Source organism: Mirounga leonina, unplaced genomic scaffold (assembly GCF_011800145.1).
Source record: "Mirounga leonina isolate KUSES-001 unplaced genomic scaffold, KU_Mleo_1.0 Mir_92, whole genome shotgun sequence".
NCBI classification, from domain to species: domain Eukaryota; kingdom Metazoa; phylum Chordata; class Mammalia; order Carnivora; family Phocidae; genus Mirounga; species Mirounga leonina.
The window spans coordinates 5,203,710-5,216,163 of record NW_023270852.1 but is presented as its reverse complement, the minus strand read 5'-3'; the positions used below and the strand labels follow the sequence as shown (position 1 = coordinate 5,216,163).

General features: G+C 54.3%; 1 protein-coding gene across 3 annotated transcripts in view; it reads left to right on the top strand.

Moving 5' to 3' along the window:
• The window catches only part of MICAL2 (microtubule associated monooxygenase, calponin and LIM domain containing 2), a 137,478-nt gene that overhangs the window by 119,372 nt on the left and 5,652 nt on the right, over positions 1 to 12,454 (top strand). The window contains exons 21-24 of one of the 3 annotated variants that reach the window (XM_034995505.1): positions 4,099 to 4,161; positions 9,167 to 9,274; positions 10,308 to 10,494; positions 11,668 to 11,756. In XM_034995505.1, coding sequence (XP_034851396.1) covers positions 4,099 to 4,161; positions 9,167 to 9,274; positions 10,308 to 10,494; positions 11,668 to 11,756 — 447 coding nt within the window. The remainder of the gene's footprint in view (positions 1 to 4,098; positions 4,162 to 9,166; positions 9,275 to 10,307; positions 10,495 to 11,667; positions 11,757 to 12,454) is intronic. The other 2 variants (XM_034995502.1, XM_034995503.1) reach the window with 2 other exon arrangements.

Genomic DNA, 12,454 nt, shown 5'->3' with positions numbered 1-12,454 from the left:
TGTTTTTGACCTAACCAAATGGCAGTCTCACATGGCGAACCTACCACTTTTCAGTACTGCCCCTTAATTCTGAGGGACATAAAGGGCAAGTTTATAGGAACCCAGAGGGGAGAAACCTGAAAAGGATTCACACAGGAGGCAATATGGGAACCAAGTGTCAAGGGTTCCATGGCAGGGGAAGGGCAATGGTTCTAGAAAGGTCTAGTGTGTGCAAAGGAAGGCAGACAAGGTTTGTGTGAACGGAAAGAAGATTCTGGTGCAGCTTGCTTTGGGAATAAAAGTATTTATGGGAGTGTGGAGGGTGAGGGTGGAAGTCAGCCCGCTCTTCATGTTAAGAAGTTTCATTCTGCTCTTTTAGAGCTGCTGAAGCCACGGCTCTGTGTTCTAGAAGGATGACTCAGGTAGCAGTGCAGAGGTTGGCTCAGAGGAGAGGAGGAGATGGGAAGCTAACTTTAAGTAGATCATGAGATGCAACCCTTGAACAATTTTTAAATTGGGGTTCTGGAGCACCTTTCATGGTTTCCATTGTCCTCCTGGTACCAAGTATGCTGAGAACACTAGCAGGCTACGGTGGGAGAGGGGTGGTCTCCAGGAAGCTTGGCCCCTGGACTGGATGAGCCTGAAAATGGATGTGAAGCCCACTTCTTTAGCTGTTGCTCGGGAAATGGGTTTTGGTCTCTTCCTCGTAAACCGTGCTCCTCCAAACACACCTGGTCTGTCTCGCTTCCCCAGGCTTACCTTGGCGCAGAAAGCTAGATGTCCCCCATCACAGTTACTGCTCATTTGCTTCCATGCTGTTAGGCTGAAGCACAAACCAGCAATCTGCTGTTGCCTTGGTGGAAAATTAGGAGCTGCCTCTTGATTTGTAGTTGGGACCCCCACTGCTGTGGGGAGAATGGTGCAGGTAGGGTCCCTAAGAAAGGAGTGAGGAATACTATCAGCCCCACCCCCTCCACCATCCCCAGTAAGGGTATGAAGCATCCCCAGAAGGGCAGCAGGAGGTGGCCCAGAGAAGCACAGACACCTCTGATCTGCAGCTCCACTGAAGACAGCCATGGCCAGGATGCCCGGCATCTTGTTCCAGGTCAGCCACTGGTCAGCCATTTGGCCTCATGGCTCCTGACCTGTCTGGGCTTCTGTATTTTCTCATCAGTAAGAGAGTGATCCCTGGCTCATGTGATAGCAGCTGTCTGGCTGGGCATTTTTGTTGTCATCCTCACCAAAGCTCCAGAGCAGCCCTTTTGCCTAGCTCAGGAGAGGAGCCTCCCGTGGGGGGTGCTTTCTGTTATGGCGCCCTTGACGGGACGAGAAGGGGCGAGGGTGCCTGGGCACAGACAGGCAGCGGCTGGTGCTCCTGGCTGGCCAGCTGGGCCCACACCGTGCTTCTCTCCCGCCCAGCCCCTGGCTGGCCCTGGTCCACATCCCCTCTAGCCTCTGCCTTTCTTTCATGCTCAGGGTGGCCTGGCTTGAGGGCAGAGCTGGGGCAAGGAAAGCTCCCACACTTCTCAAGGTCCCTGACTTGGTTTCCAGTAGGCGTTCGAGCTCTAGGTGCTGGCAAGAGGCAATCTGCCCAGGCACGTGCGGGCCACCAGGGTCTGACAGAGACACTTTTTGTCAGGAGGCACTGCTCCATCATCATCATGCTCCACTGAGGCCCTCGGCTTCTCCTCCATTGGGCTCCTCAAGCAGGTTTTAACCAACGTCACTCATGGAGCAAGCCAGCAAGTGAACATTCAGCCATTCAACAAACATTTATTAGACCACAGACGGCTCAGTGTCAGGCACTTTGGGCTATTGGGATGTGCATCAGTCATCTGGAGTTACATTTCTCCCCTGATGAGGCTTGTATTCTAGTGGGTAGAAATGAACAATCAACAATAATGTAATATATAGGTAAATTATATAATACATCAAAAGACAAGGTAGTACTTCTTATGGAAAAATTATAGCAGGGAGCTAGCATGCTGGGGAAGGGTAGCAATGTTAAATGCAGTTGTGGTGGGGGCTGTTGTTCCTGGGAAAGAGAACTGAGCAAGAGTAGAGCCACAGATAGGAACACAAAGGTGCAAGGAGGAGACCAGTCCCCAGGCCTCCTGACCCCCGGCCCAGTGTTCTCTGTACCACAGCGGCCAGGCATGAATGGGAGGCCTTGTCAGACACACCAGCGTGGAGGCTATAGCCACGTAGAGCTCCACACCCAGGTGCATCGAGAGCTGCAAATGGGGTGGGCTTTGGGCTGACCAATCCCAGGCCCTCTGCTCCTCCCATAGCTTTACTCTTTATTCTACCAGGTTGTGGTAGAGCAGTCACTCCCTGTTTTTCTTATCCCATCTCCTTAGCCAGCCTTGGCCATCAGGTGATGGTGTAATTGGGCCGATGAATTACAGGCTGATGCGCCTCTCCCAGTAGGGCCGGGAATGAGTGGAGAGCTCTTAGGGCCACCCTGGGACAGTGGGCAAGTCACTGACCCTCTTTGTGCCTTAGTCTCTCTGTTTGTAAAAAGGACCTAGTCTGGACTCAACATGCCCAGCACCCTCCAGATCTCAGTGTGAAGCCGTTGTAGACAGGACTGAGCGGTGAGTTTCCAGGGGCAAGCAGTCTCCGAGAGGACATTGCCAGTGGCCCTGCAGTCTCCCCATCCCCCACCACCAATTTCCCTCCCTCTCCTGGACCCCACCCCACCACCCATTCAACACTGGGTTTTGTGCATGCGGAATCTGGCAGGGTGACAGCCTCCTCCAAAGAGAGAATTGGCTGCCACCTAAAGTCTGTGACAACCTGGTGACAAACTTTATTCAGTCCTAAAGGAGCTCTGGGAGCCTCTCGTCTGAAGAGAGCCTGAGGCTGCAGTGCTTCTGCCCAGCCAATGATGGGCTGCTCTCATTGCCCAGGGGCCCAAGCTCACCTCCATTCAGGGAAGCCCGGGCAAGGAAAATGCACTTGGAAACTGATGTTTAGTCCTTCGCAACCTTGAGGCAGGCAGCATGTCTCTATTCCTGCCCTAGAGCCCCACACTCCAATTCTGAGGATCCAGAGATAATCCCCTCCATGTGGGAACAGATCTAGCCAAATCCAGATGAGGACCACGGGTTACAGGGGTGCGGACTTGGGTCACCAGTCCTGAGAGATGTGGCCAGGGCTGTGCCTTCAAATGGCCCTCTCAGCTAGACATTTGCTTTAAGATTCAGTGATACTGCTGAGAGTTTGGCCTGAATGGTCACAGGGCGTATTGAGGTCCTCTCATTTAGGATCTAGATCCTTACCAGAGTCTTGTCTTTCAAAGACCCAACTAGGGATCATGTCCACTTGTATGTCTCCAGCACTCATTCGACTCATCCATCCCATCAAAGCAGCCCTTCTGTAGTGTTATTGATCCCCTATCACCCATCAGTTAACTCCTTTTTTCAGTCGGGGAGGCCATTGCCAATTTGGCACCTGGCACGGCTGCTAGCCATTTGCCAAGCCTGGCAAGCTCTTGCAGGAACAAGATGGTGGCTGAGTGTTTGTGCCAAGGAGCAAGAGGGAGCTGTGGTTTAAGTCTTCCTGGGTCAGAAGAACAATGTGCATTACAAAAGGAGCTTTCTCTACCTGGGGGTGTTTGTTTTAAAACTGGATTTGCAGGGTTTACTGGAGAGATTTGCACATTGGAGCAAAGCTAGGGGAGTCTTGGCTGGGCACTATGTCTTTCATTTGATACAAGGATAGATCTCAAGGCTGCCCCCAACCTCCTTGTTCTTCTCTTTGTTCCTGGGATAGGACTGCCTTTGGAGGTGTCCTGTGTGCATCCCAGCTTGGGGAATTTTAATTTGCAGAGTGCTGGTGTGTTTCAGGGAAGCAGGGTGCTGTAGGGAGAAGAACATGGGCTTAGAGTCAGAGCACCGACCTTGGAGGAGTTGGTGGACTTCTCAGCACCTCAGTCCCCCAATTATAGACCGGAGGTGACAGCAGCTAGCCCTGATAGTGCGAGGAATGATGCAGTGAGCTGGCAAAGGTAGAATGCCTAAACTGTCCAGTAAACGTGCTCTTTCCCCAGCAGAGGAGAATTCCAGAAGAAATCTCACTTACCTGAAATGCATGTTGATTCCTCTCTTTCTAAAGGCAAAGAAGTCACCTTCAGGTTTCCATTTCCATCCCAGCCACTTAAGAACAGTGCGGCCTCAGGTGAGTTAGAGCCTCTCTGAACCTCAGCTGCTCCATCTGCGAAGGGGGATTATGAGACCCACCTCGCAAGGCTCTGAGGGCCACACACATATGATCACAGCACAGTGCCTGGCGCCAGGGGATGCAGGTGCAGACGTGGGTGCCCACGGGGAGGTCATAGCCCCAAAGGCCTGCCTGAGTCTCAACTCTGAGCATGTCATTTCCGGACCCCCTCAAACAAGGTGGTTTCAGTTCTTGCCCTCTCTTGCTCTTGCCCTGAGCATACCACTGGGCACCCAGGCCCATAGCCTGTCCTATGATGTTTGTCCCGCAGGGACTCCTCAGAGGGGAATGTTGGCCCCAGTGGGCGCTGGAGACCTCCTCTGGCCCTGCCTGTCGAAACCTCCCCTTCCTGTGAGTCCTCAACTCTGAGGTCCTAGAACCTCTGCCTTACCCTGCCTGAGCCGTGTGGGCTTCATGATGCTCACAGCAGGCCAGGTGGCCTCAGGTGGCCCAGCTCCATGGTGAAGCACAGCCTGGACACCTGGTATTCTTGGCTGAGTTCCAGGCCCGAGGGGGGAAGTTAGCATTGTTTGGACACAGAGGGGTCCAGGAAACTGCTTCCTTCTTCATTCAGAGCAAATGCCCTGTGCCAGGAGCGTAGAAATGAGTAAGACACAGGCATACATCAGGGAGTGCAGACCAGAAGGGAGCTGGTGAGAAAGGCTCCAACATGCAGCTGCGGACTGACGGTCACGTTCTGAGCTCAGAGTGCCAGGATTGCCTCAGACGTGCCTCCTTGTGGGGGTCCAGCCATCTTCTGCAGCCTCTGGGGATGATGCTGGGGATGACAGTTATGCCACCATGTTTGAATCTTGGTTGACTCATCAAAGAAAAGCCAGTGTGCTCATTCTGGGTAGGCCATACCATTCTTACTCGTACAGAGGAGGGAACCCAAGTGACCTAGAGTTTCCCAGAGTGAAGACCATCTAAGAAAGGAAAAAAGAAGTTCTAGAACATGGAAATGTAAAGCCATGCCAATGGCGGTATTTTGGACTCATTAACTCCCTGCAGAGTGCTTCTTGGGGGCCCCACACCATGTGAAGTGTGGCCTGGATTCTATGGTGACCCTTTTTTGTAGCCCTGCAAGGGTGGCCGTGGTCTCCCCATTTTACAGATGAGGAAGCTGAGACTCACAGAAGGGAAATGGTGTATGTGAGATTAATCTAATGTAATGTGAAATAATGGCGTCCAGAAATGCCCAGCCATTCCAGCTTGTTCTAATTAACTGAAAAATAATTAGAATTCAAAAGGGGGAAGAGGGTAGTAAGAAACCTTCTTCAAAATTATAAGAATATTGAAAGATACATAAAGGTTTGCAAAAGCAGCCCCATGGCCCTCCAGAATAGCCAATTCTTTAAAAACTAGTGACTGGGATGTGATCATTTTTGGCCAAATCTTTTTATTTGCACAAACTCTCCCAAATTATAAATTCTGCTCTTGACCAGCCCTCTGCAGGAACATATATGGCCTACCTTTTTTTTTTTTTTTTAATTTATTTGAGAGAGAGAGAGAGAGAGAGAGAGAGAGAAACAGCATGAGAGGGGAGAGGGTCAGAGGGAGAAGCAGGTTCCCCGCTGAGCCGGGAGCCCGATGTGGGACTCGATCCCAGGACTCCGGGACCATGACCTGAGCCGAAGGCAGTCGCTTAACCAACTGAGCCACCCAGGCGCCCTGGCCTACCTTTTAGTACATGAATCTCCTTGCTGAGAAACCCTGGCTCTCACTCTGAGGTCAATACCAGAATGAGTTTTCTGGCAGTTTCTCTACAAATTGATCTCTGTCTTAGGATCCCGGGAGCTTGGTTGGCTGGAGCAATGCTGCTCAAAGTGTGGTCCATGGGCAGATACTGGTCTGTGACCCAATGAGCACGGCGAATGAGAGTGAGCATTAGACACTTATAGAGCAATCTGATATTGCCACACATCCAACTGTGGGTCCTATTTCCAGTAACTCACATTTAGTATGTCCAGAAATACTAGGTCATAAGAGACTAGAGACTTTTTTTTTTTTTTTTTTTTTTTTGAGCAAAACCTGGTCATTTACCACTGGTAGTTTGAGGAGCAGTGAGCTAGCATTTGTCTGGCTGGTCATGTCCTCACTCTGCTGGAGCCAGTAAGGCATCCTGTTGACAAGAAACAAAACAGAACCTGTAATCCTCAGGGCAATGTCTGCCTCCACACTGGTCTTTGGGGTGGGCTTCAGGGGGGTCCCCCCTCACCTCTTGAGGTGAGTTCTCCATCACCGGGTCTCCTTATGACCTCTCTAGGAAGTCCAGTCCATCTCTTGGTTGGCCAATGGTGACTCAGGTTGGAAAGGGCGTGTGGGAGACCCAGTGCTGCTCTCCTTAAGGGTGCTTTCGTTATTCTTAGGAAAGCCATGGCAATGGGCTGGGGCTGTGACTGCAACTGGGAGAAGGGAGTCTTTCAGGCCCATTCTGAAAGACCAGGTCTTGTCTTCATCCTAGATCACATGGCCAGGTGACCTGACAGTGCCCTGTCCTGGCCAGGCAACTGAGCAGGCCCATGAGTGCACGGATGGGTCTGGTGATGCCTGCCAGCTACCTTCTAGCCCTTGGCATGCTTCTGTAATTGCTCCTTAAGTCAGGATTGCACAAAAGCTCAGCAGCACAAAGTGCTTATTAGCTAAGTGCTTAATAAGGTTCCATTAAGGACTTGTATTTAAAGCCTCGGAAAGTATAGTCTCGATTCCGGCTAACTCAAGGAGGCGATAATTGCGCGTGGGCACCATGGCATCACCATGGAGTTTTTCTGGGAGGGCCCCTCAGAGCCAGTTCACACATGGGGCCACTGGAGACAACCACACAAGGGCAGTGTGGGCAGGGAGGTAAATCTGACCCCCGTCTTCTCTCCCCCTTTGATTTGATATAAACCCAAGAAGTACTTGGTATTCTTCAACCCCTTCCTGAGGGGCCTGTGTGTGTGTGTGGGCAGGGGTAGGGGGGCGGTTCCCGGTGGGGGATGGAACATCAGGCAAACAATAGCTTGTTGTTCTGAGCCAGTGCACCTGAACCTTTCTTAGAAACAGGAGCCAAAGTTCTGGGCATTTATTTATGACATCCTGTAAATGGCAGAGAGTGTGCTTGGAAGCAGAAGGCTAATCTCTCCTAGGCTGGGCCAGGTCGGGAGGTGAAGTGGGTCTGGGGTAACTGGCGGGGCCGCTGCTCCTGGGAAGGGACAGGCTTTGTAAAGTCTGAGGGGCTCCCCTCTGTCTGAGCCGTGGGCTCAGACCCCCTACTTGGCAGGCCCATGGCCTGCTACAGTCCCCAAGAGCCCCGCACGTGGTCCAGGTGGACTGTTGCAAAGTGGCTGTGAGTGTGAGGGCTTTCTTAATGAGAAAGGGAGCAGAAGCCTCCTGGGTCTTGTCGTTCTCCCCAGCCTGCCTAGCAACCTTGCAGCAGCTGTGCCCTTGCTGGAATCCAGGAGGCTGGTCTCAGCTTCTGAGGCTGGGCTCTGCTGCCGGGAGCTGGGGGACCGCTGCCATTCGCTTTGCCGTCCCCCGAACTTCCTGCTTTATAGCTGAGGCTTTCATAGCAGATTAGATGTGGCCTCTCAGGAGCAGTCCTGGGTTTAGATTGAGGGTGTTCCTTTACCCACACCCGTCACCTATATGCTACTGTTGTCTCTGGCTGCACCTCCCAGAAGCTAGATTCTGAGGCTGGGCAGGGTCTGAAGCCTGCCTTCTTCCTGGATCCTGGGACCAGAAGCTGCTTACAGAATCCCTTCCTGTGGTATGTGCCTCCCTGAAGAGGAGCCTGCAGTGTTCCCAGGGTGGCTTTCATAGCTGGTGGGAAAGGGGGAGCAAGGTGGGATTTGTGGGGCATCTGGGTGATTGTGCCATGTCTGCGTGGGCTGTCAGCCCCACCCCTGCCCCAGCTCCCAGACACATGGATGGGGAACCGGGCACTCACAGGTCGGCGGTGGCCGTCATGCCCTCCAGAGCATAGGCACCTGTGACCTGCCAGGCAGTGGTGCCCAGGGCACCCACGGAGCTGACTTGCCAGCATCAGCCTGGGGCCTCTGGGCACTGCAGCCTGGAGCACGTGGTGGAGTACCATCCTGTTGCCTCCTCTCTCCCGTTCTAGTCACTTCTTCTGTAGGTCTGGGGGGCACTCAGGTCAGACACCACCATTGCACCCCAGGAGTGTGGAGACTGCAAGGCAGGCTGAGACCGGCTGCACTCGGGAGACGGGGAGGGAGGAGTCCAGCTCATCCTGGCCTAGCCCCGCCAAGCGCCAGGCACTTGAACACCCATTCTTTCCCTCAGTTCTTACCACACAACCATGCGTCAGGCACGATTTCCCCCATCCTACTAAACAAGGAAACTGAGCTCAGAAGTTGAGAGTTTTGTGCCCAGTCTCAGAACTGGTTCATCGTGGAGCTGGGGTCCAACCCTTCATCCCAGTCCTGGGCGGAGAGGGGGGCGGGTACCTCTCACGAAGCAGATGAAGCAGCATCTCACAGCCCTCCAAAGAGGAGGGATCTCTATGGGAGGGTGGCTGCCGTTCAGCTGTCTGTCTGTGAGGTCCTGGTTCCTTAGGGTGTGAGGGCACCTGGCTGGGGCTCAGGAGACCTGAGAAGAGCTCTGAATCTCGCACATATTTGCTAAGTGGCCTGGGATAGCTCCCTTCCTGTCTCCGGGATTCATTTACGCCATCTGTGAACCAGGAAACTCGACGAATCCTGAAGGCCTTACATGCCAACGGAGCTAGTTCTACAAGTTACCTGGCTCACCCCGGGGCCCAGGGTTCCATTTCTGTCCTTCTCTCCATCTCCAGAGTGCCCGCTGCCCACTCCAGGCTGGTTTTGCCTCTCCTGGGACGTCGGGCGCTGTTTGCATGTGGGTGTGGAACCCTGTCCCACATCTAGCCTGTTTGCGCTTTCCTTCTCAGTGCTAACTGGCCTCTACCTTTGTCTCTGTCTCCTCTACCTCTGCTCTTGGGTAGCTGACGGTAGGGAAAGTATCCAGCGGAATAGGGGCTGCAGCTGAAGTCCTGGTCAATCTGTACATGAATGATCACAGACCTAAGACCCAGGCCACCTCTCCAGACCTGGTAAGGACGCACACCCCTCAGCCTTCACCCGCAGACACCAACTCTGGTCTCCCAGGGAGGATGGCCTGGTCCATGCGAGGCCCCCTTCTCGTGGACAGGAGGCGTGACAGTGGGGTAGACCGGTGCCGAGGTTAGAGGGAGGGCTGCGTTTTCTGACCTACAAACCTCACTCGGCTCCCCTATAGGTCATTTCACAAGGCAGAGCCTGTCCCCTGCTGTCTGGAGAGCTCAGTGAAGAGGCCAGGCAGGCCACCCCTTACCCTCAGCATTTGGCATCCAGCCCAAGTAGCCTTTTTGCACTGGACTGAGAATCCAGTAACAGAGAGATACTCTTCCTTCTGAATCCTCCCTTCTCCAAACAAGGCTGCCTGCTGCGGTCACCAGCCATTTGACTGGACAATTCTTTTGCTTTCCTTTTGACATGTCCCTGCAGCCCCAGAATCCCCCAAGCGCACCGCTGCCTGCCCTCGTCCTCCTCCCTTGCATTTAGGAATTTGCCTGGCAGCCCCGGGGGCTGGAGGACACAGCCTGTCCCTTCCCTGCAGTTCTCTTCAACAGTTTGGCTGCCACAGGCTTTCCTTGCCTGGCCTAAGTCACTGCAGGGGGACAGGGGCATGGAAAACATTCTTTTGGGGACCTCGCCCTAGAGGTGGGCAGATGCCCGGAGGGGGCCAGCGTCGCTGGGCAGGCATGTTGGTGAGGGATGCCCACTCTGTCAGACAGACAGACGCCACTCCCGCCCCCAAACCGGAGCGGCCGGCCTCAGGAGGAGCCCCTCCTGGGCCTCCCCTGTCGCCAGCTGGCCTGCCTGGGAGCCCGTGTGGGGTGGGGTCATTGGGGTCTGTGCTGGGGGCGTATCGTCCCACCGCTTGGTCTCAGCTGCTGTGCCTGCGGTGCCACGGGCAGCAGACAGGAGCCCACGAGGTCCCCATGATCGAGGTCAGGATTTTCCAAGAGTCTCGGCCTCGCACCGCGAGACGCGGGGTCAGCCCTGACGCGCGGCGCTTCTCTCCCGCCGCCCTGTGCCCCCCAGGAATCCATGCGGAAGGTGCTCCCCCTGAGTCTGGGCGGCAGCGACACCTGTCACTTCTGCAAGAAGCGCGTGTACGTGATGGAGCGGCTGAGCGCAGAGGGCCACTTCTTCCACCGAGAGTGTTTCCGCTGCAGCGTCTGTGCCACCACCCTGCGCCTGGCCGCCTACGCCTTCGACAGCGACGAAGGTGACTCCCAGCGGCCGGGGACAGCGCCGGGGTCTCCGGTCCGGGCTTCTGTCCTCGGGGGGCTCTGGGGCGCCCCACCGCTTCCCAGGGACTGTGGCGTCCCCGGGAGAGCTGTTCTGGGAGCTGGGAGATCCTGCTGGAGAGAGAGGCCACCTGCGGCGGGCCCGGGGAGGCGGTGAGCGCCTGCTGTATACCAGCAGCAGCGGCACCTACTGTGTGCCGAATGCTTTACATACGTGTCCTCGCCAGCATCCCCACCTTCCATGGCCCCGTGTGGGCGAGGAAATCACACCTGGCGACCTAGTACCACATGTGGTTCCACACCTGGCTTGTAACAAGGGTTCGATAAATGAGGATGTATTAATGTTTTTATTTACAAAGGGTGTCTTACAAAAGTGGTCATAATAGCAACCTCCCCTCTGAGAAGCAGCCTGCCGGAATGAACCGTTAACGAGCCCCGTAACCTTGGGCCTGTTACCTAACCTCTTGGTCCCTCCGTTACGTCATCTGTAAAATGAGAATAATGATAGTTCTTAGCTCGTAAGGTTGTTGTGAGGTTGTTCGTGTGAGTTAATTCACAGGAGGCATTCAGAGTAGTGTCTGCTCTATTGTGAGTCCTGGATAAGTTTTTCCAGTTGTACCATTGTTCTTGAGGTTACTGTTGTAACAGTGAACGAAGAAGGCTTTTCCAGAAGGTGCCCAGTGGTCCTGGGCCATGGCCAGGGACCCAGGGCAGGCTTAACCTGGGTCTTTTCCTCCCCATCACTGCTACCATCTGTTCTGAGCCTTTCCTACCCCCAGGGGCCCCAGGAACGACTGTGAACTGGAAACAGTGCTGTCCATCCTGCAGCCTGGCAGCTGGCCTCGGGAAGGGACTTGGCCTCCATTTGGCTTAGGGATTATCCGAGGGCTTCAGCCCCATCCCCGGCATCCCCCCCCCCCCCCCCCCCATTGCTACCGTCTGCCTCTGAGGCAGCAAATGGTCCTGCCACCTCATCGGAGTGTGGCTTCTTTAAGACAGGTGACAGAAAGCAGGTTTGAGGCCTCCTGGGCTTACTCCCAGTATTGGCATTCCCTGACCTAAACGGGGCGGACGCTGGCTTGTATCTGCTGCGACTCTAATTTACAGGAGAAAACCCATGCATGCAAGTGTGCACATGTTTCTCTTTACAGGCAAGTTTTTCTGCAAGCCTCATTTCATTCACTGTAAGACCAACAGCCAGCAAAGGAAGAGACGAGCAGCATTGAAGCAACAAAGAGAGGTATGCTTTGTTCCTGAAAGTGCTGTTGAAACAGGGACAGCCCCTGGGTAGGAGACCGTTCTCAAATGTCCCTCCAAGTGAGGCCAGAATTTCCGGCCCTGGAGGGGCCGAGACCCACAGGTAAAGCCGAGAGTCCATACTGTGCGTGCGGCGTGGAGGGTCTCTCTGCCTTAGCCTGTCGTGCCAGCCTCTAGGTTTATCCCATTCTGGAGGCCGGCTGCCTGGAGAGCGGTGGTGCTCGCTTCTTCTGAGAAGGGCCTTCCTATAGTCCCAGCCATGTGGAAACCACGGCGTCCGCCACGCCTGGGTCCCACGTGACCACAGTGCTGTATGCAGGGATGCCTCCTGGGGAGCCTACCTTGCCCTCATTCCCCCCCTCCCCAGTCTCTTGGATGTCAACAAAGTGACAGGCTGCTGAATGTATGGACGGTTGGTGATAGCGTCCCTTCCGGCAGCTCTTAGCACGCACCTCCTCTGCCGCTTGATTAACCAGCCCCTCCAGCAAGGTCCCACACCATACAGCTCTTTTCGGGTTATACGAGTCATAGAGGCTTAATGTAGAGAAATGGGTAAATGAAGTATGTAAAGAAGGGAAGTTAAATCATCACCACCCTATTCTGAGAAACCCATAACTAACATTTTGTGACATTGCCCTATGTGAATGTCTTTTAACCTAGTTGGAATCCAATCATTACACT